Source organism: Chelon labrosus, assembly GCF_963514085.1.
Source record: "Chelon labrosus genome assembly, chromosome: 6".
Classification (NCBI taxonomy): domain Eukaryota; kingdom Metazoa; phylum Chordata; class Actinopteri; order Mugiliformes; family Mugilidae; genus Chelon; species Chelon labrosus.
The window spans coordinates 13153245-13176043 of NC_140342.1; the positions used below are offsets into that span (position 1 = coordinate 13153245).

At 41.8% G+C, this 22799-nt stretch overlaps 1 protein-coding gene across 1 annotated transcript; it reads left to right on the forward strand.

Moving 5' to 3' along the window:
- The first annotated feature begins 1925 nt into the window (after positions 1–1925).
- LOC311489891 (uncharacterized protein) lies at positions 1926–22480 on the forward strand. The gene is made up of 52 exons (XM_084547201.1): positions 1926–2099; positions 4157–4207; positions 5379–5468; positions 5649–5693; positions 5791–5835; positions 5961–6023; positions 6146–6199; positions 6316–6342; positions 7643–7717; positions 7853–7915; positions 8031–8066; positions 8632–8766; positions 8845–8916; positions 9387–9440; positions 9554–9619; positions 10447–10491; positions 10614–10667; positions 10744–10785; positions 10898–10979; positions 11111–11146; positions 11285–11452; positions 11964–12053; positions 12168–12251; positions 12393–12463; positions 12570–12758; positions 12884–13055; positions 13150–13239; positions 13367–13474; positions 13655–13749; positions 13929–14079; positions 14219–14338; positions 14538–14702; positions 14835–14921; positions 15237–15374; positions 15588–15686; positions 15823–15921; positions 16329–16468; positions 16617–16743; positions 16864–16944; positions 17088–17186; positions 17390–17437; positions 18111–18293; positions 18492–18622; positions 18862–18934; positions 19182–19256; positions 19375–19500; positions 19737–19832; positions 20021–20230; positions 20348–20525; positions 20691–20805; positions 20907–21079; positions 21372–22480. Exons 1-52 carry the CDS (start codon positions 2028–2030, stop codon positions 21484–21486), a joined length of 5103 nt encoding a protein of 1700 aa, XP_084403327.1. The 5' UTR covers positions 1926–2027; the 3' UTR covers positions 21487–22480.
- Positions 22481–22799: the final 319 nt, after the last annotated feature.

Sequence of the window (22799 nt, forward strand, 5' to 3'; positions counted from 1 at the left end):
GACCTACGACCTAGGTCATCATGGTGCCAAGAACACCAATGAGCAACCTTATGTTCGAACATGGTGTTAGTTATGGACAGACTGCGACTAGCACAAAAGTCCAATAACTGAACACCACTCGGGTTCAGATCAGGGAGGCCGTTCCTTCACTCACGCCCCTTCAGGTCACACTGTCATTGCACATGTGAGTGTTGAAGGTCCCCCAGCAGGACAATGGAGTCCCCAGTCGGGGCGCAGTCCAGCATCCATCCTAGGGCCTCCAGAAAGGCCGGGTACTCTGAACCGGTGTTCAGCACACAAGCGCAGACAACAGTTAGGACCCAACCCTTTCATCCACCTGGGAGAACCCCAACATGCAGGCAGAGAGTCTAGGGCAGGGGTGTCAAACTCATTTTAATTCAGGGGCCACATACAGCCCACTTTGATCTCCAAATGTTTCCCTTTGTTTTAGTGCAAAGAAGAACAAGTAATTATGAAATGTCTACATTTAATAGCTATCCTTTTACAAAACATTTTATGAAAAAAGTGGAATTTCTTTATAGTGTGATTTTATTGCGTTCCATATAAGGTAAGGTGACGGTTCAAGGAGGAGTATAGCTATATTTTAAATTTAATTTTGCTTCCTGAGTTGTGACACTAAGTAATAGTTCAAATGTGTAAAAACAAGGATTGAGTCTTACTGCACTGAGCTGCTGCACAAAGACGACCAGGGCCAGGATCCACCTGCGAATGTATCAACAGTAAGAGATTTACTGAAGCCACAACTAGCCGCGCAACAAGATAGCCTGTTTTTTTGTGCATTGCACTGCAAAATGCTTACTCCTCATATCTGTCATTTACTGATGCATTTCAGCTTATGGTGTGTTACTGCTCTGATGTGCAGCAGTTCTAACCAGTCACCACTGACAGAGAAAACTGTATGTAACCCTGCAGTGTTCGTGACAGTAAATTTGAGCCTGTGCCTCAGTGTGGTGGAGCTTTCGGTTTTACTTGTGTACAGATGTGTTGAACGGCGGAATAAACTATCAACAAGTGTATTTTTCTTCAGATAAATAGACAGAACAGGTAATGTGAATCCCATCTATGTGTTTAATTTATTTTTAATGTGACAGTGCTCAGAGTCGCGCACTGCAGTTTGAGGCCCATTTCCCTCATATCATACAGAAAAGCATATCTTATGTGATTACGGATATGGGAATGATAATTTGTATGTCATATTGCTTTCATTGATAATAAGCCTTGATGCAGGTGCAGTAAAACTCACCAGAGAGGGCATAAAGTCTCTACAGTACCGGAGGATCTCATCTTTTATCTTGTCAGGTGTGTGTTGGCCTCAGTGCTGCCACATGTGATGGGTGAAAGGACGCAAGAAACACCGAAGACACCCGTTATCAGTCAATTTCCTATTATCTGGCAGTGAAGAACAACATAGCTAGAGGTAAAATGTAATAAATGCACAAAACTACAACAACAACAAAAAGAAAGAAGAGCGTATACGAAAAAAAAAAGACATACTAGGCGTTGCCCTCCAACTCAGGCCTCTCAGGAAGGTTTACACACTGATCTATAAGTAGCAGTCCACAGCGCACATAAAATGTGAACTCACCCAAATCCAGAAGCTTTATTTCCATAAAGGCTTTTGTGCATCCTAAGCAGGGCAATTCCCGGCCAGATTCAAGGTAATCCCCTGCTTCTGTGTCAGTAAAACTGAACAACTGCCACTGTTTGTGAGAGGGAGCGAGATGAGGAGAAGAAAGGAGATAGCGGCTGATCGCATTAGTCAGTTCCCATCTACTCCCTCTTCAAGGTTAAGTTAAACAACTCCTCTGGGCTGTCCTGTCTATCGGGGCACTTGAGCTCAGATGGAAAAGTTTTTTTATCCATTTGAAGCAACGACCTTACATCAGCCAAAGTGCGGCAGTGTGATGTGAAAGCTGGACGCTGAAGAGGAAAACTCAAAGGGATTCACCATTCATCTGCCCACGATTATTTCTGAGCTACCGATGCAAACGGAGTAAAAATAAGCCATGGGGAGGCCGGTGTTTGTTATTCCTCTCATCCTGTTTTCTCTGACGCTGATGATAGTCGCAGGAAAAAATGTAAGATGTTTGTATTTTCTTTAGCCTTGATCAAGGTTCCGATTTAACACCATCTCTTTTAATTTCTGCTTTTCTTCTTCTGCTCTCATAATCATATTTTTCCAACCTGATTCTAAGTCTGCAAAATCAAATTGGTCATCATTTTCTAGTAACCAATGTACCAGAGACATTTGAATTCCACTACATTATCATTTCTAGTGTTGTAAGAGTTCACTAAATCAGAGTTTAGAGGAAACCGGCTCCTCCTGCAACTTGTTTCCTGTGGTGTATTTGTCAGAACCATTTCTCCTTCACTGCCTTAACTTTGATATACAACGCTGCGGTCTGTTTGGAACTGTATGCGTATCTGAAACATCTTGTATCCAGAAGAGAGGCTTTTATTGCAGTGTGTTTGCTCATTCACCTCATTGTTTGTACAGCAGTCTTCAGTGGGCTATGTTGGTGGGCTCTTTGAAGGCAGGCCAAAGAGAAGGGACCGGATTTGAGAGAAGGAGCGATGAGAGATAAATTTAAAAAAACACAGGCATACTGTACTAAAGGTTAGCAGAAATATGAATGGGCACATTTGAATGTTGTTGCATCCGTTAGAGACACGGCAGTAAAAAGCATATCTTGCATCTATGAAGCAATATTGGGCATTTTCCCCTGCAAAATTTTTGCCCAGGGTCTGGGAACTTTTAGGGTTACTTAGTGTGATTCCACCACTGGCACCAGGGTCTAAAATAAGTTCCTGGGACATTGTCCGACCCTAGCCTGGGTGTTCCCATACTGCTTTGCGCGCGATTTCATTAGGCGCGTTCGACTTGATGCAGATCTGTCTGAGTCTGACTTGACGTGATGCATGCTGGGTTGTCATGCTCATAGATCTCGAATATGATTGGTTAAAATGAACTTGTTCTACCCAGCATGCATCACGTCAAGTCGGATCTGCTCAGATCTGCATCAAGTCGAACGCGCCTATTCTCGCTGCAAAAGCAGTCTGGAAACCATCGCCCATATTTTCGCCTGAGATAGGGAACCAATCACAGAACGGGGGGGGCAGCAAGACGATGACGACGTCTATGCGCGACAGAAGCTTGTAGTGTGTTAATCCAACATGGCAGCGGACCTAACGTTACCGTTCGATGCAGCCTTAGACAGTGTTTTAAGTAGCTAAGAATGCAAGTTTATTTTAAAAAAAGAGCAACGTTTGGCGTTGAAAGACTTCATTGCCAAGAAGGATGTGTTTGCTCTGCTACCAACAGGCTTTGGCCTGCTTTGGCTATGAATCGCGCGCAAGGCAGCATGGGAATTACCAGGCGCATTTGATAGACATTCGTAGCGCCCAATAAACGGCTCTAGGCATTTGTAAAACCACGCCTCAAATACGAGAAAATAAACACGTAGTTTCCAGACCAGCATCTCATTGAGATGTGCAGTCGCGTCAGCCAGGCTAGTCCGACCCCTCATCTGTTTTACAAAATTGACTCAGTGACTTCAAGTGAAAGGCAGCAAATCACTTTCAGGGGCAACACAGTTTGAATCTGCTCTCAGCTTTACATGGCAATGTTGTTGTGTAGTCCTCTTCAATATCGCCATCTACTGGACTGGAGGGGACCAGGTGTATAGACTGTAAACATATACATGAATGTACACAAATAGTACATCTCAAAGCAGCTGTTTCATTTTTTTTTTTTTCATACTAATTTGCCAGGTTTTTAGACCACAATAGTGTGAAGGAAACACTTCCTGGAAAAACAGAAGTTCAAAAAAACTTTAAAGTGGGAATGTGGCTAATCTTTAGGAATTATTAAGATCATAATCAACTATCATTTCCCGCGCACAAAGAAATGTGAAGTCACGCTTATCTAATTGAACAAGAAAGAAAACAGGCCTATTGCACTATCAAGTCTATTTTATATAATGAAAGATGATGGGTTAAAAATTAAAATGGGCTATCAAAGACAATTATAGGGAAGCAGGATTTACTTTCAGATACATTTGGCAATTGGACAATTGGTCTGGCTGTGTTTGTCATTTGCACATTCATATAATAAATCCAACTTTTCTTTATTTAGTGTGTGTGTGGAAGGTCAAGATGCTACTGTGAAGGAATAAAGGGAAGCAGGGTAAGTGGATCATCTAGAGTATTTTCTGTATGAAAACATCATGGGTGAGGATTTTATGAATGAAATTTGCCTGATGCGGTTTTAAAGTGACATTTAATATCCAGGTGTTCTGCGGCATTCTGCTGTACATATTTAATTTATCATTTCCAAAGCATGAATCCTACATTACTAGTAATTAGTAAGCATTGTAGGCTAGCAGCAAGAACAGTCCATGGTGGGAGTGGGAGGGGTCTGTGGTGATCTTTTGAGCCGTTGTCAGACAGCGTTTCTTTGCAACGTCCTGGATGGGAAGAAGTGAAGTGTACTGTGTAGGCATAGATAAATCATTAACTTACACTTTCTAAATTATCTGATGAACCACAACAACTTAATAACTGGTTCGTATCATTTACCATGTATATAAATGATTCTATATTAATGTGGTGCTTTATAAATGGTGAAATAAGTATTTACTAATGCATAACTAATGCTTCATAGTGTGCAGTTATTATACAGTGTTACCCTTTAGTTTAGTACTTTTTAGACTCTTGTGATTGGATATATTCCATCAATTGAATGATGTTTTATGCAACAAATCATGCAAAATCCAAACTTGGATGGTAATGAGACATTTTATTTTACGGTAAACTAACTGGTATAGTTGTGTCTGTGTGTCCAGTTATATTTGAACAAACACACACACATGCATTATAATGTCTTAAGTTGTTTATTGGCCTAATATAAAGGTAAAGTATCCTTCAGTATTCATTTCATAAATGAGTCACTCGTACAGCAACGCTAAACAAAGAAATATGTACAAAATCTGTGTTCATGTAATGATATTGTTTCCAAAGTTAATATTATGGAAGATATTATGGATGTTTTCTTATGGTTAAAGAGTGCTTTGTACTGGTAATGTTTAGGAGAAACTTTCAATCACAAAAACTAGAAGTTCTCAGTAGCATTTCAGTATCCAGCAGTATTTCAACAAATATCCACAATCTGACAAAAACTTCAAAAGCTTTACCTTAATAGATATCATATTTAAAATATCTACTCATGAAAACTGGTAACATTTTATTTGTCATCTAAATTATTTGTGGTCTGTCTGCCTCATTATGTCATATTGTTTCTGTTTCACCATCTTTTTCCTCACTCTTATATTCATATACGTTCACACACAAACACGCAGGGAGACAGAGGTTTTCCAGGACGTCCAGGTCCCCCTGGCCTAGAGGGTCGTCCGGGACCAGATGGTCACGCTGGGCCGATGGGACCAAAGGTAGAGTTCTTGTGACTCATTCTATAACCTCAGTCTGAATCTAATTCCCATTGCCTCAGACTGTGTGGAGACTGTGATGAATTGCACTTTATTGTGTACCTAGATGGCTTCACCTGTGCTCATACACATTTACACATCTCAGCTTGACTAAGATTAATTGAGGGTTGCACTCTTTGACAGGGCAACATCGGGGCTGATGGCCCTGCAGGAACAAAAGGCGATCAGGTAACATATCTGTCCTCTTTCCGCTGTTGGGCGATGTTTTTTTTTTCAGCCAGGAACATAATTTAAAAACAGGTTATATTTGCTGCTGTCATTACAGGGACCTGAAGGCAAAGAGGGATTCGCTGGGTCGCATGGCTTACCGGTAACTTCTACGTGTGTCACTGTCTTCATCTTCTGAGTTATGTATCGTAAACAGTATGTTCCTGGATGTGTTTATACTGTATATCTCTGTTGATTTTTTTAACTTCTGCTTTTCTTTTCATGAAGGGTGTCCCAGGCTTACAAGGGCCGCCAGGGCCTCCAGGTTACCCAGGGTGCAATGGGACAGATGTAAGGAAATATTATTATTATTAGTAGTACAGAATTTGCCATCTCAAAGAACACATACAGTATATTGTAATACATTTAAATGATTTTTATATTGAACCACCACATGTTTTGAACACTTATAGGGAGAAGATGGAGTTCCTGGCATCCCTGGGGCTCCTGGTATTGATGGAGATCAAGTAAGTTATTAAATATAAATATTCCAACTTGCTGCACCTTTCATCAACTCCAGTAATTTATATTCCATCATGCCATTCTTAAAATGTTTTCTTTCAACATTGTTTTCATTGTACAGGGTCCACCAGGTTTGCCTGGACTGAAGGTAATAAAATGTACACTGTGCTGCAAAGGGCCCATAGTTATGTATTTTGTGTGTTTAGGAAATGTATAGCTGCAGGATTTCTCCGCAGTGACTGTCTTTTAAGAAGCTTAGCAGCAAGATCAGCAAGACTGCCTGAAAAAATAGCGACCATTTCCCCAAGCTCCCTGAGCTCATTTTGTATCAAGTTCGTTTGAGACCAATAACTTGTTAAAGATTTTTCTTTGTTTTTCTTTTGTCATTCTAGTTTTATCTGAAACAAGTAATCTGTTCATTCTCAAAGCTAATTATTGGGACAAAAGCTGTTGAGAACAGCTAATGTCTATTTGAAGGTGCAAGAAGACTGGCATTGAGTGTTACTGGCGTATACACAACGGGCCTTCTAAAATTTTAATTGAGATGGCAATCTAGTATATAGTTTCCAGCTTAAATTTGAGGATCACATCCAAACTGGAGGAAGACTTTGGGCATGAAAGCTCTATAATACGTTTCATGTACAGGTGTGGGGCATACCTTTATTATTTCTTTGTCAATAAAGCAGGTAAAACGTCTGGGTTGCTGTGTTTTCCACTGATGTAACAAAAAACAGAAGCAGCTGGATGAATTTTTATGTGTGCAGGGACCTACTACCCACGCTGCTCAGATTCAGCCAAATTAAGCAATAACGATTAGACGGTACTTCACAACACAGATAGACAACCAAGGAGTTTTTGAATTGGCACAGTGAGCCATCTTATCTCAGCCTGAGTGAGCAATCAATTCAGTTGCTGAAGAAAAAAACTAAAGGCAGAAAGACCAACACACACACACACACACAACAACTGAAGACAATTGATGTAAAGGTCTGGTATTGCTATAGGTTGGAGGTGCCTGGTCGGGTCTAGGTGGGTGTTACATGTCTAAGTAACATCCACATGAATGCCAGGTCCAAAAGTTTCTCAGCAGAACACAAGATGGTCAATGTTCTGTACTTCTCCTGTCAGTAGTCATAATGTTATGCTTGATTGCTGTATATAGGACTGTGGACAAAAATGGTTTCAAATCCTACATATTTCCTCCAATTTGGATGTGAATACACTCAAATTAAAGTTGAGTAAAAACTATATTACCTTAAATGTGTTCTGGTAAATACCTAAAATAACAAAAATGATGTCAGTGTCCAAAAATAATGATTCTGATTCTGTGTGTGCAGGGTGCACAGATACAGAGAAGAGCAATAAAATCCACGGAGCCTGACTTTGAACTAGATTTATAATCTGTGACTATGAAGTATTATTGTAAATTCAACGCATCTATTTCACAGGGTTACTCTCAGATATCAGCTGATTCACCTGGGGCACCTGGGGCACCTGGGCCACCAGGACGTAAAGGATACCCGGTAAAATCTGAAAGCACTTTAATATTAATGCAGTTTTTTATTTTATTCTATTTTCCATCCAGTGGATTTATACCAAAACTATAAAAAGTGGTACTAGATCAAAAGATTTAGTCTGATTTTTTCTTTAAATTCCAGGGAAATCCGGGGTCGCCTGGATATCCTGGACAACCAGGGGACACCGGACCGAGTGGACCCACTGTCAGTAAAGCCTTTTAGTTGCCTTGCACAGAGCACTCACAGTATTCTAGTGAAGTTAGTATGTGATGCTTGGTATAACTGTCTACGATTACTCCCTGTGTTCTTTTATGAACAGGGGTTTCCTGGTCCCACAGGGGCTGCAGGACCTAAGGTAATGCCACTGAGTATTTGTGTGTATTACATTAAATGTATACATGACTGACATCTCTATTGCAGCCTGACCACCTGGGAGGGCTGAAACAGTGCTTTAGTTACAACTATAGGTTCGTTTATCACAGTTTGGGGGCCACATACAGCACAATTTGATCTCAAGCAGGCCAAACCAGTAACATAACAGAATAATAGCCTATAAGTAACGACAACTCAAGGCCTTTTCCATTTGTTTTAATGCAAAGAAGAACAAGTAAATTAGGAGAATAATTAAAAAATAAATAATTTCTTTAGAAAAATAAGTGCAATTTGGGCACATTGCAGTCTGCTGTTTAATCCTGGATCTCAGTGTCGTGTTCTGTCCACTTCTCTTTCTAAAACAGTGGACAAATTAGGAATAGCATTTATTTTCATTGAACAATTTCAGTCTTCTGTGTAATTTTCGCACTTGCATGCTCTGGGCCAGATTAGACCCTCTGGCAGGCCACTTTCGGCCGTATGTTTGACACCTGTGATTTATCAGGAACGATGCAGCGAGAATTTCCACATGCGATCCCACCTCTCAGATATCTATGAAACAAATCACAGATTATGGTCAGGAGATGGCAGCTATTGTATTGGCATTAACAATAAGAACGCCTGCATCTATCGTTCAGGGCCAGGAAGGCTCCAGTGTTACCACAGGACTTCGTGGACCAAAGGTGATTTTTTGTCATATTCCATTTATGTCCTAATAACGATGTATATTGAGGATGACCTTAATTTGTTTGTTGTTTTAGGGAGCACAAGGCCCACCAGGTCCACCGGGGCCACCAGGCCGGATTAAGGAGTTTTTAAGTGCTTTGTTAAAGGTACAGTAGTTAAAGGAATTGTTAAGCAATATTATGGCTGCACTGGTGAAAGCACATTTGTAACATAGCAGGCGCAATGGGGGCATATTTCTCACAAACCTTGAAGTTTCACACATCAAAATAGAACATAAGCCGGATGGTAGCGCGCTTCCTTGGATGAAACGTTTCCAACTTTGACAGCAGGTGATTAAACAGCAGGCTTTCACACCACCTCACTTTAGTTGAGGTGTAAAAAAAAAAACTGTCTAAAAAGAAGAAAACATTAGGTGACTGAGACGAGCTGACCGAAAACAAAAGCTACTTTAAAATTACTTGCATCACAACTGGATATGATAACAGTAAAAATAATAATAAATGCTATTCAGAACAACAAACTGGGATTCATAGGTATGCACACCTTCCACATGCTGGCATGCAAATATTGCCACTGCAATCACTAACCCGTAACCTGAGGTCTATTTCTTTTTCAGGATGTAAAGGGAGACAACGGAGATGTAGGCGCAAAGGGCTGCATAGGTGAACCAGTAAGTTCCTCCTCACACGCTAGTCCCACTGCTATTACACGTTTAAAAAAAAGTGTGCATTTTACAATAAGGGCACATTTCTGATTATTTTCTTTATTTTAATCCGTCATCAGGGAGACCCTGGCTATGGCTCTTACATAAAGGGAGAGAAGGGAGACAGAGGACTGCAGGGTCCAACAGTAAGGCACTTTTCTTCCTTTCGTTGTGGCCTTCCTTTCACACACATCACATGTGTTATTTAACTGCTGCATCGTATACATCTTTTTCTGCATGTAACATATTTCTCACTTTGGGTTAACAGTAATACTTTCAGAATAGCATCAGCAGAGGGCAGTGATGCAACATTAAACTGCTCAGCCATTACGTAACCATGAGAAGGAAAGGAAAGGAAAGGAAAAGGCTCGACATTAATCTATATTCATCATTCCTTAGTTGGAACACCAACAACTAGACAACATTCATCACTACCACCCTGAAGCTCCTCTTAAGATGTGCCCCTTGCCATAAGAACTTCAGCCCATGTTAAACAAGGAAAAAAATTCAAATCTGAAGCTGATTCTACAGGAGGAGGAGGTGGATGCAGCTTTGCAATGATGAGAGTGCCCTCAAAGGGGCTGACGTTCCCAATCTGACTTGCTTCTCTCTGAAAGAATCAGAGCACCACCCAGCACCCAACATGAATGAGAATTTGAAATCACAGCCTGACCTGAAAAACCAGCGCTAAACACAGAAAAGGCACATGCACGTATTATACGGGAGGGTGTTGTTGCACTACGCATGTGCCTCGGTATCAAACCAAGGACACTGCCCTGCCAGACCTTACTTTGGACTTTTCAACAATAAAGCATTGAGACATAAACCTTTTTTTTTTTTTTACCTATATGTACAGTAAATCACAATTGGTGATTTTTTTTATATGTGGCCAAAGCATTAGAACATGCCTAAGTGTCTTGGTAAACTACAGACAGCACAAAATCCTCACTGTTCTACTTAATTGTCTTTACAGGGAATGCCTGGGAAGGACGGTGATCCTGGACAAGCAGGATTTAGGGTACTGTACTACTGTGCTATGACTGTGTATATAGAATGCAAGGTCATTTTTTATGTGTGCATGATGTATGTGTGTGTGCTTGCTCACTGTGCAACTTTTGAATACAATGTAGTTCTATTTAGGGGAGGCCCGGGCGCAGAGGTGATCCAGGATATCCAGGGACACAAGGAGGAGTGGTCAGTCATCCTATCTATCTATCTATCTATCTATCTATCTATCTATCTACAATGCACTGTTTATGTACTCTTGTAGGGTGAAAAGGGAGATAGGGGTCTGACCGGTCCACCTGGAGATGTGAGTTCTATAATGCATTCAGTGTGATGCAAACCAAAGAGCAGTCAATCAAATATATATTTTTCCCCCCCACATGATATTACTACATGGTCCCCTATGGTCTTGTTTACAGATAAAGTATGTGACTGAGGCAGTCAAGGGATACACTGGAGATCCTGGTCCTCCAGGCCTACCCGGGCTACGTGGGCATCCAGGTAGATGAACATAATGCTCTAGTAAACACGCTAACAAATACCGTGATGAAAGACAAATAGCAAGTTCTGCTTGCTTTACGGCAGCTGGCTTGCTCATACAAAAATAACACAGGTGACTATTCCTTTCAAAGGTGTTGTGGGATTTCCTGGCCCTGACGGACCTCCAGGTGTGCAGAGAAGATGCTCAACCCATTAATCTCTCTACTCGTGGCTAAGATTGTTTTTTGAAAGTTTGCAGTTAAATAGTACAATATAAACTTTTGGCTTCCCTTAATATGTTGGCCGTTTCACTTGACTTTACATAGGCCTTGCATCGGTGCCAGGGCCACAGGGTTCCACTGGGTTTCCAGGTCCCAAAGGGGCTCGTGGGGAGCCTGGAGGTGTTTTTACTGGCCGACCAGGAATAGATGGAGATCCTGGAAATCAAGGGCATCCTGGGGATCCGGGCCCACCTGGACCTCCTGAAGAAGGAAGTATGTGAAAATGTTGTCCTTCTAAAAGTTTTGTCAAATAATACATATTTTGGATATCTACCATCTCATTGTATGTTTAAGAAGGCGCAGCAGTTGAGAGACAAGAGTGTGAACTCTGATAAACTCATCCTGAAAAAATACCTGCAATGTTTACTTGCTGTTTCTCTCTTCCGTGATCTACATGAGTCACAGCAGCATCCCTCAGTGATCTTTCAGGATGTTTTGTCTCGCCTGTGATCACAGAACTTCTCTTTTGTTGCAGAGACTGACTGATTGATTTCTAGTTTGTTTAACAAATGAGCAAACATGAGATACAGGGTTCAAGGTTGGATTCAAACTGTTATAGTTTTTGGAAATAGGCACTGAGCAGTCAGTTAGTATAGCTGACAATGGATAATTGGATCTCTTAGGTAAACAGTAGTAAACAGCAACAGTGGTAAAAAGAAAAATGTTTTTGGTAAACATTTTGTGATATTATTACTCTGAAACAACTTTGTCGTGTTGCTTATAGCTAATAGGATTACCAAGGGCTTCCCAGGCTTCAAGGGGGTGAGGGGAATCCCTGGACCTACGGGATATGATGGGGCGTTTGGAATGGAAGGTTGGAAATTAAATTTTATTCATTAATAATTAGCCAATCACTTACTAATACCAGAACATTAAACGCATTTGTCACCAAAAAACAAAAAACTTCCCATGTCTGTGCATTTTACAGGAGAGAAAGGGGAGCCCTGTTATCGGTGTTCTGGATCAGGACCCCCTGGACCACCGGGTCCACGTGGTCAACCCGGTGCTCCTGGTAAAAAATAGTCACTACACAGAAACACGCAGATCCTTCTCAGACTGACACACACATTCAAGAAATGTACTTGTGTTGGTAGGTAATAACGGAGCATAAAACATGTAACACTAGAATATCAGGTTTGTTTCTGTTTCACAGGCAATGATCAAGGACCAGGTGATAAAGGAGATCCAGGCTATCCAGGACCAAAAGGTTTACCTGGCGCGCCTGTGAGAAACCGTATATTTTAAAACAGCTTTATAATAATAATAATAATAATAATAATAATAAAAGAAAAACTTGACGAAGTTAAAAAATAATGATCCTTCCTTTAAGGGTCCGATTGGTCAGCCGGGATTTCAAGGTCCACCAGGAATGAAGGGAGAATCGTACTCCTGTGACGCTCCAAGGTTAAAGGGAGACAAAGGAGACCAAGGACAACCTGGCAGGCCTGGTGTAGATGGCTTCCCTGGGTCACCTGGTTTACCTGGTCGTAAAGGAGATCGAGGTCTTCCAGGGGATTCAGTAAGTTTTTGACAGATTTGAGCTTATCATGCAATTTCTTTCAACTTGGTGTCACATGTTATGCATCAAGAGCTATGAAAGAAATTTCAGTCATAGTTGGAACAAATTTTCTGTCCACTCTCTAGTATCCTGTCCCAGGCGTAGAGGGGGATTCTGGTTTGCAAGGTCCACAGGGGCCTGTAGGAAGACCAGGACCAGTTGGCTATCCTGGACCAGTGGGATATGGATCTGCTGGATTGCCTGGAAGTAAAGGAGATATTGGGGTGACTGGCCTGCCAGGACCCCCTGGAATTCCAGGTGAAGAAACACACTGGTCAGTTTTTACAAATATATTTAATGGAATACATAAATAGGTTCACTGTTTATCCTTTCTTCACACATTTATTGGTAGGCCAAAAAGGGGAACCTGGCCCGTCCACCTTCAAAAGATTTCCTGGCCCACGGGGATTTAAAGGTCGGCCTGGCTCTCCAGGAAACCCAGGTATGATCAAAATTAATTGATGGATTGTAAAAGAGATGGCTAGATGGATGGATGGTTGGTTTAAATGGTTTAAATGATCACATAATAGAAGAAGGAAGCACCTCTAATACATATCAAAAACAAACAGGTTATCAAGGGACACCAGGCAGCCCAGGGACTCCGGGTTTACCAGGACAAAAAGGAGAAAGAGGTGACGTGTCATTTCCTGGAGGTCCGGGTATACCAGGAAAGAAAGGTAATCCATTCAGATTGTCCAATAAAAAGTCACATTTAAACCTTAACTAACATATTTGAGATTCTAAGATAATAAAGAAAAAATTAAACCTATTATAGTTTAAGATACCTTTGATGTTTGTCAAATACCTACATTTAAAACATGTAGTTAATATATAGCACTACTGTTTGTGTTATGCAGGTGACAAGGGGCAGCCAGGTCATCCAGGAAGTCCAAGTACTGGCTATCAAGGCCAGTCAGGTCCACAAGGCCCTCCTGGTGATCCAGGACCGAAGGTCAGAAGATGAACAAAAGCTGACCATAAATGTCGACATCTGCATATAGTATATACAATACTCTGAAACACATTGTTAGCCTTTATGTGAAGTTAAGACATTTGATTTTAGTTCACGTAATATGTCGTACCGGAAGAACTTTGTGAATTTGAATTTATTTGATGTGATTTACTTATCAGGGTGATAGTGGCCGAGGATACCCTGGCGCCCCAGGAGCACCAGGGATTCCAGGTGACGATGGAGCTCCGGGGTCAGTGGGGGATCCTGGGATCCCTGGCAGACCTGGGGAACTGGGACCAGCTGGCAATCCTGGTTTTAAAGGACAAAAGGGTAATCATATGGCTAATACAAAATGGTACTCTCAGACAAATGATGGTCACAATTAGATCACAATGTCTAGTTGATCCAAACATATGCATCCTTTCAAACACTTTTATCTATTTATTACATTTGTTTATGACTTATGTAGGGACAAAAGGTTACAGAGGGCCTCCAGGACCACCTGGTAGCAAAGAGTCAGTCAATTGTTTGACTGGACCAGCAGGACCATCAGGACTATCAGGACCAGATGGTTATCCAGGACTTCCAGGTCAGTACACTGAAGTCATGTGATACTTTACTGTATCACTTACCTACGTGATTTACTGTCAGCTCCCAGAGAGGTACTGATAATTGAATGTTTAAAATACAAGAAAATAAAATGTCTACAGTTTATATATAAAGAATGAATTAACTGCATCTTTCCCTTTCCTCCCCTTCTTGATTTTCTTCTGTCTTTCATCTCCCAGGATCTAATGGCTTGCCTGGTGTGAAGGGAGATGTAGGTCTGCCGGGGTTTGGTCGTCCTGGCCCTCCTGGTGTTGCTGGTCCCCCTGGTTTATCAGTCCCTGGTTCTCCTGGGCTCCCTGGACCAAAAGGAATCAAGGGACGAAGTGGCCAACCTGGTACACCAGGTGTGGCTACCATGACAGGCCAAAACACTTGTTCAACTATGCAATGATATTTCGAGAATGCACAAACTCTGTCATTATATAGCATATCTGTATTAAAGGTTGTCTTTAACTATTCCACTTGGGTTTTGTTAGGACTAAGAGGAGATCCTGGGCCAGATGGGTTATCACAAAGTGGACCAGAAGGATTGCCTGGAATTACTGGCCCACCAGGACAAATAGGTATACATGGATGCTAATAAGGGCGAGTGGCGAGTTGGTTAGCACTGATGTCTCACAGTGAGAAGGTCCCGGGTTCAAATCCATGGGCCGACTGGGCCTTTCTGTGTGGAGTTTGCATGTTCTCCCTGTGTCTGCGTGGGTTCTCTCCAGGTACTCCAGCTTCCTCCCACCATCCAAAGACGTGCTCATTAGGTTAATTGGTTATTCCCTTAACAGGAATAAGCTAGTACAGAAGATGAATGAATGAATGGATGCTAATAAACATAAATGAACAAAGTAACAAATTTCATGTAAAATCTCTGTAACTGATTACAGGTGACCCTGGCCGAGACGGAGCCAAAGGTCGCCAGGGTCGCCCAGGAATGAATGGGGATACAGGTCCAAGAGGTCCAAGAGGACCTCCATCACCGCCGGTCAGCTTTGCTGGGGTTCCTGGAGAATCTGGCGAACAAGGTGCACTTTTTAGTAAAGTCTCATAAAAGTATTATTTCACTGTGAATTACTGTGAAATTGTTTCCCAAAACAGTTTAAAGAGATATTTGAAAAATTTAGAAAATTATAAGACAGATTTTAATATGACAGGGCATTCCTGGAGTGCTATATTATAATGTATAGTATAGCTTATTATATGATGATAACATTCTGGCCCTAACTCTATTGTGTAAGGTCTGCCTGGTCTAGCTGGTTTGAGTGGAGATCCTGGAAAAACTGGACCAAAAGGTCAAAGGGGAAGAGAGGGAGCACCAGGTGGTCCTGGACAAAGAGGTTGTGAATAAATGAATACAATTTCACATTCATACTAAAGTGTTTACTTGAAAAGTTTAATTTTAAGTCTGGCACTTATTGACAAAGGTGTAAATTCAGTCACCTGAACTTTCTGCAATGTTTTTTACGTACCCAGGTCCCCCAGGTGATCCAGGTTTTGCTGGATCAGTGCTCTCACAAGGAATCCAAGGACCTCCCGGAGCCCCAGGAAACCCAGGACTCAGAGGTCCTCCAGGTAAAACAAAGACAAAGAAGGTGGAACTTAGGGTTAGGGTGTCAGCTGTCAATACATTACTCTTTTAGTACAAAAGTGTTAGGAACTTTGAAGTCAAGACTGTAAAATGACCAACCGGTTGCCTCAGCTGTCTCATTTGGATCTTTCACCTGATAAAGATTTGTTTTAAACAATATTGAATCTAAATTCAACCATGACACAAATCAATGAATGAGAGTTGTTTTGGGACATTGCCAAATATTCCAGCCTCTGCAAATTAAATCTGATGTGATTTGAATTCTTCATAGCACATGTTTTAAGAATGATCTTTAGCAGGCCTGTAGGGGTCTATAAAATATAGATATAGATACGTAGAGTTCTTAAAATGTAGTTTGACCTAAAATAACTGTATGTTTAAATATTCTTAGGGCACAAAGGAATAAAAGGAGATCCAGGAATCGCTGGAAGGCCAGGTCCCGATGGTGCCCCAGGTCCACCTGGTTACAAAGGCGTTATTGGAGAGCCAAACTACAGTGGATATGGTCCACCCGGACCAGTAGGACAGAAGGTAGTGAATGCCAAAAATGTATTTTTAATGGATATTCCAGAGCAGAGTCTAATCTGATAAAATATTCTGTCTATTAATTAAATGTGTGTTCACTAATAGTAATGATTATTTCTCTATCTTTTACTTTTTATTCTTCTCCTGTACTCAGGGTGAACCCGGATCAAGCAATGCTCATCTGGGGAAGGGTCAGAAAGGGGAACCTGGGATTGGAGGGTCAGAAGGTCTACCAGGAGTTCGTGGAGCCAAAGGAAACCCGGGACTCACTGGAGGACCTGGTTATTTCCGCTAATCATAAAAATTATACAATTAACGACAGATTGTATGTTTGTTTGTATATTTTTCATTTTGTTTAACACTCTGTCCACCGCTGGTCCCCAACCTCCCTGCTATTCCAGGCTTACAAGGCTATCAAGGGCCAAATGGTTCAGATGGTCCTCGAGGAAGCAAAGGACCTCCAGGACATTATGGACCACCAGGTGAAGTGATTTTATTTTCTACTACAGATGCCAAAAACAAACAAACAAATCGCATTTGTTTTCACTCATTTATGCTGCAACTTAAACCTCAGCCTAACTTTTTTTTTTTTTTTTTTTTAATGCAATACATCTGTATGATTCAGGTAACTCTGGTCCATCCGGTGTAAGAGGTTATCAAGGCCCTAAGGGCAACCAGGGCGGGGATGGAATCCCTGGGCCACCAGGGGAGAAAGGAGATACTAGTAAGAAAAACCCTTCACAAGAAGTCCTGTGGTTTTATGAGATTATGCACATCCAGTGTATTATAAATCATATCTATAAGAAGATGTATGCTACTCAGTCATTCTGAAACAACATGGGCCAGTTGGATCTCTGCTGTCACTACCCTCAATGTTATGGTTACAGCCAAAACTCAACTGTGCATCGCTCTCTCTCTCCACTGCAGTCATAATAGAAGGGACACCTGGACAGCGTGGTGACATAGGTCAACAAGGTGAGTCACAGGCCTACAAAACAATTACATTTGTAGTTACCTTGTTTTGATAGTACAATGTCTATTTGTGCAAAAGGCAAAACTTGTCTAACTGATTTTTGAACCGATAACTACACCTATCAGCAGCAAATAACATTGACTTGACCATCTTGTGACAATTCAATGTGACATTTCTTCTGGGAAACTTTTGGACCTGGCATTCATGTGGATTCATATGGATTCATATGGATTCATGCGGATTAGTTAGACATATACAAAACCACTTAGACCAGACCAGGCCCCCCCACCCCATAACAATTACGCTACTTGATGGCAGTAGCCATCCCCAGGAGGATGCAGTCTGACACAGACACACACACACACAAAAATTGTTTAGGAACAACTCAAAAAAACAAAAAACATGAAAAACAGCACAAGGTGTTGACGTGGCCACCAAATTCAGTAGATGCCAAACTGATCAAATATCGGTGGGATACACTGAAACAAGCCTGAACCACAGAGGCCCCTCACCTCAACCCATAGGACCCAAAGACCCCCACTAATAACATTCTATTGCCAGACACCCTCAGAAGGCTTGGATGAGTCACAACTGTTTTGGAGGCAAAAAGGAGACCTACACAATATTACCAAGGTGGCCATAATGTTATGCCTAATCGGGGTACACTGTCTGCAGGTCCTCCTGGAAACCCTGGTCCTCCTGGCTTGAGTGTTAGAGCAAGTCCTGGACCAATAGGGGATGTGGGAGCTCCAGGTCCCCCTGGCAACTTAGGTCCAAGAGGACCACCTGGAAGTGAAGGAGTGTGTATTCCTGGGACCAAAGGAGAACGCGGCCATCTTGGAAATCCTGGGAGGACAGGTGAGGATGGATTACAGGGAGCTCACAAACTTTTTTTTTGGAAGTGATGTCCACAATCTCAGGACGTATGCATGCATGATGAAACACGTCTAATTAGATGGCGATGTGTATTGCTTCTGAACAGAATTAAAAGTTCAGTATATAGCTTCTTTTTTGCTGCATGCTGTCACTATCGATCTCTGTCTGATCTCAATGTAGGCTATCCCGGCCAACCTGGCCCTCCAGGACCGGTAGTGGCAGGGTTAAAGGGAGACAGAGGAGACCTAGGTGTCTCAGGAAGCCCAGGTTATAGTGGGCCCCGAGGAGAACCAGGCCCTCAAGGACCACCTGTAAGTACTAACAGCATTCATTTGTAGATAAAATGCCTGGAGTAAATAAAGCGTAAATTACGGTCAAATGTTTTTCAAAAACTGATGTAACAAAATGACACAACGAAATGCATACTGACATTGTAGCTTTTTGGTTTTCCTTTTGCATTATCGGCACCTAAAACTGAACCTCCAGTATTTTGATCACAGCTTAGTACTACGTCTCCAAACTCTCACTGAAGTGCCATTTGCCTCCCCAGGGTCCAATAGGCAGAACTGGAGGCCCAGGGCAAAGAGGTGATTCTGGTCCTCCAGGAATCCATGGGCCTCCTGGTAATCTATCATCTCAACTTCAGTCTATAGTTTAGGTGCACTCTTTACATTCCAACCCCAGACAAAGTATGATCTGTCACTGCAAAGAAGTAATTGTCCACAAATGATTTATGTTCCCGCAACAGGGAATACAAATGAGACAGCGAAAAATATGATTTATGAGGAAGATAAAAAGGAATTTATGCAAAAGGATGTGAAGACAATCTAATCCAATTTTTTTATTTGAATTTTATATCCGGTGTTTTAGGGTACAATGGAGACCCTGGATACATCCCAGGCCCACCTGGTCCACCTGGGATAAAAGGTTTTCCTGGACAACCAGGTATGGCAAAATCTGTCTAACAAGGAATATAAAATATTTCAGACATTTCAGATAAATTCACTGTATTGTACATATTTTGGAGAAATAACTTTCTAATTGCTAATGGAATTCCTCCTAGGCCCTAAAGGTAGACCAGCAATTGCTGAACTGCAGTATCAACCGGGACCTCCTGGCTTACCTGGTCCTCCTGGAAATCACGGAATTCCAGGGACCACTGGTCCACCAGGACCACCAGGCCCTCCAGGTCCAGACTTTAATTTCAGCTCAGTGATTTTTAGATGTGTTAATGTGTTTTGATTTGTGCTACTGCTCTTAATTTTACAAGTCAAATACAATGGTGTTAACTAACGTAAGGGCATTCGTTGCCATAAATATTGTTTGCCTATTTGCTCTATCATCATAATCATTCATAAAGAAGCCACTTCCATCAAGCTTGTTTTGTTTGTGCGACCACTGTGACACTGAACCTTTCTGTCCCAGGTAAGCCAGGTGTCAAAGGAGTGCGGGGTTTCAGTCCACCCGGCCCGCAAGGATTCACTGGCCAGAAGGGAGACAAAGGAAAAGTGGGACTTCCAGGTGCATTCATATGTGTGTGTGGTGAAGTGTGTGTTAATGCTGCTTTACAACAGCTGCATGCAACATTATGCACATTGGTGGTGGAGAGGCAAATTTTCTGCCAAAACATTTAAAATACCTTCCACAGTTCAGCCATCACAGCAGCGATGCATATCCTCAAACAAAATGTTTTTTTCTTTGCTCCACAGGACCAGAAGGCTCACCTGGAACCCCAGGCCGCAAGGGTCTTCGAGGTTTGCCTGGCAGTGGTGGTCCAGGTTACGTTGACAGCTTCCTGATAGCCAGACACAGTCAGAGCATTCGTGTCCCTGACTGCCCTGTTGGCACCAGTCTTATCTACTCTGGTTACTCCTTCCTCTTCATCAACGGAAACGAGAGAGCTCATGGTCAAGACCTTGGTAAGAGCAGAGAAACTTTCATAGCCAGAAATAATTTGCTTATTCTGCATCATAAACAATCAGTGTGTGCGTGGGTCATCATGTGATGTTTTCCGGACATTTCACGGCGTCTCCTAGGCACCTCAGGGAGCTGCCTCCCTCGTTTCTCCACCATGCCCTTCCTGTTCTGCGACACAGAAAGCACCTGCCGCTATGCTTCTCGTAACGACTACTCTTACTGGTTGTCCACTGACACGCCTATGCCTGCCAACATGGTTTCCATCACGGAGGACAGGTTGGCCTCCTACATCAGCAGGTGGGACACGAGTGTGTACAAACCCATATTTATCGCTGTATATTTCCTTTAAAACATATGTTTCTGTTCAGTAGAAAGTAGAATTTATTCTGTTCAGAGAATGTCCCATTTTGACTTGACTTGGAACTACATAAATATAGTTGTCTCTGAACATTTATGGTTTAGGTGTTCAGTGTGTGAGGCCACCTCCAACGTCATAGCCGTCCACAGTCAGACAACCATGATACCAGAATGTCCCAGAGGCTGGGAATCCCTATGGACTGGGTACTCATTTGTCATGGTAAAAATCAGTGTTATTTCACTCATAGATTCATAGATCTTGTGCCAGATATGCCATTCCCTGAGTAATCACCCCCTTCCTTTGATCTTCATCTGTTCTAGCAAACGGGAGCTGGAGCAGAAGGATCCTCTCAGCCTCTGGTTTCCCCTGGCTCATGTCTAGAATATTTCCGCCAAGTGCCCTTTATCGAGTGTCACGGCAGGGGGACGTGCAACTACTACCCCGATTCCTACAGCTACTGGCTGGCCTCTCTCGACCCGAACAGCATGTTCAGGTGAACTGCTCACTTCTCTGTTTAAACAGTGTCTCCGCCGCTCAGTTTGAATCATGAGTTTCTTCAACAGTGGTTTCTCTTGCATCATGTTCTCTGATAATCGCAATGCTGTTTCCAGAGGCTGAGAGCGTGGCTCTTAAGAGCAAAGATATGCTTTCAATTACTGCTAATGAGCCATTTTAACATGTCACTTTAGTCTGAGCCACTGTGTGGCTATAAATCAATACTTTACTTAGGATTCATTTATTATTTATTGCTGTATTTGATGGCATTGTATCTGTCTCTCCTATAGTAAACCAGTTCCTCAGACAGTGAAGGGACCATCTCTGCAGAGTGTTATCAGTCGTTGTCAAGTCTGCAGGAAACCATGGCAACCCTCCACAGGTGACAGACGTGGGGACAATTAACATTCATTTTTCGATACCATTTAAAGTGTAAAAATGCGAGCATGAGACATGGAGCGGTGTCGGTAGTGTGTAGTGTTTAAACTGGTGGGTTTTTGTTACAAATCAAATGTGTTTATGAGTCTGCGAGCACATTGCTGTTTGACGGCAGTTGTTTTAAAAGCTCTGATGATCTTGTACATTACACAAAGTTCTAATGTGCAAGAAGTGTGTAATTATTCCAGTGTTGAAAATGTTTTTTGTTTTTTTCGAGAGATGCATGTTTTACTTTAAATGTTTCATCTGTTTCTAGCATTTTTTTCCTGTTTCCAATGAACCTCAAAGCACAACTCTGTCCATATTGCAATTTTCAGATAGCATCAAAATATATTTTTTAAGATCCAAATGTTTTGACCTGTGCAAACAACAGACTACTGATAAATAACTAACTCACATGTATTTGGCTTTTCATTCCAAATGACCTGACTGGGCTGGTGCAGTCCAGTCAATAAATGACGTCAGAAATGAATAGGTTACAATGACACACATGCTCCTATGACATCTGGACGTTGTAAAAGTGACGCACTTGCTTTGGAACTGTTAATATACATGGAGTCATTTATTCCCTCTTTATAAAAACAGTTCTTTGAATTTCAGCATGTTAAAAGGAGCGGGGAAATGATTAAACTTTGTGACTCATATTTCCTGCAACTGTCTCCAGTCCATTTCTAAGTTGTAAGTGTCAGGAGGCAACACTGCAATCAAAGCGATCCTGCTTTGGTGGCTCAGGACAAAAGTATATAAACTGTATATCATGAAAGCTTTTTCTTTACTTTCCATTTCTCTCCTTGCAGAAAATGAATGACACATTTCCTTGTATTTTATGTTTTTAACGTTTGTTTCCAAATATGACCTATGGTATGAAAGAAGCCATTTTCAGAAGATAGCAAACCTGAGCCTTCATGCTTGTGATTTCGACATCTTATTTCTCTACCTTATCCGCTCTGAAATCCATCATTAGAGCAATAACCCCCCAAGGAACAGTCGTTCAAGCTCACTCACCCGTTATCTGTCACTGTGATCAGCAGACACAAAGTCACTGTAAGGACGGAAGCAAAAAAGACACAATGGTGTCCCTAAACAACACTGTGTTCAAAACACAGAGGCTTCTTGGCACACAGATATCCCAAGATATTGACTGCTCAGAAATAACAAACAGCCTCACACGGTTATGTAAGACACCAGAAAGCACAAGCAGCAGCAGCCGAAGTGGAGCTGAACCCTCTTGTGTGAGTTTGATGAGGTATCACACTGATCATCTCATTATTTTTTGACAT

What these genes read in the sequence shown, in the direction of transcription:
- LOC311489891 (XM_084547201.1), top strand. Translation starts at nt 2,028, where the DNA reads ATGGGGAGGCCGGTGTTTGTTATTCCTCTCATCCTGTTTTCTCTGACG. An exon ending in TGGACCTCCTGAAGAAGGAA is followed by an intron (nt 11,453 to 11,963) that starts GTATGTGAAAAT and finishes TGTTGCTTATAG; the next exon opens with CTAATAGGATTACCAAGGGC. An exon ending in TGGTGACATAGGTCAACAAG is followed by an intron (nt 17,438 to 18,110) that starts GTGAGTCACAGG and finishes CACTGTCTGCAG; the next exon opens with GTCCTCCTGGAAACCCTGGT.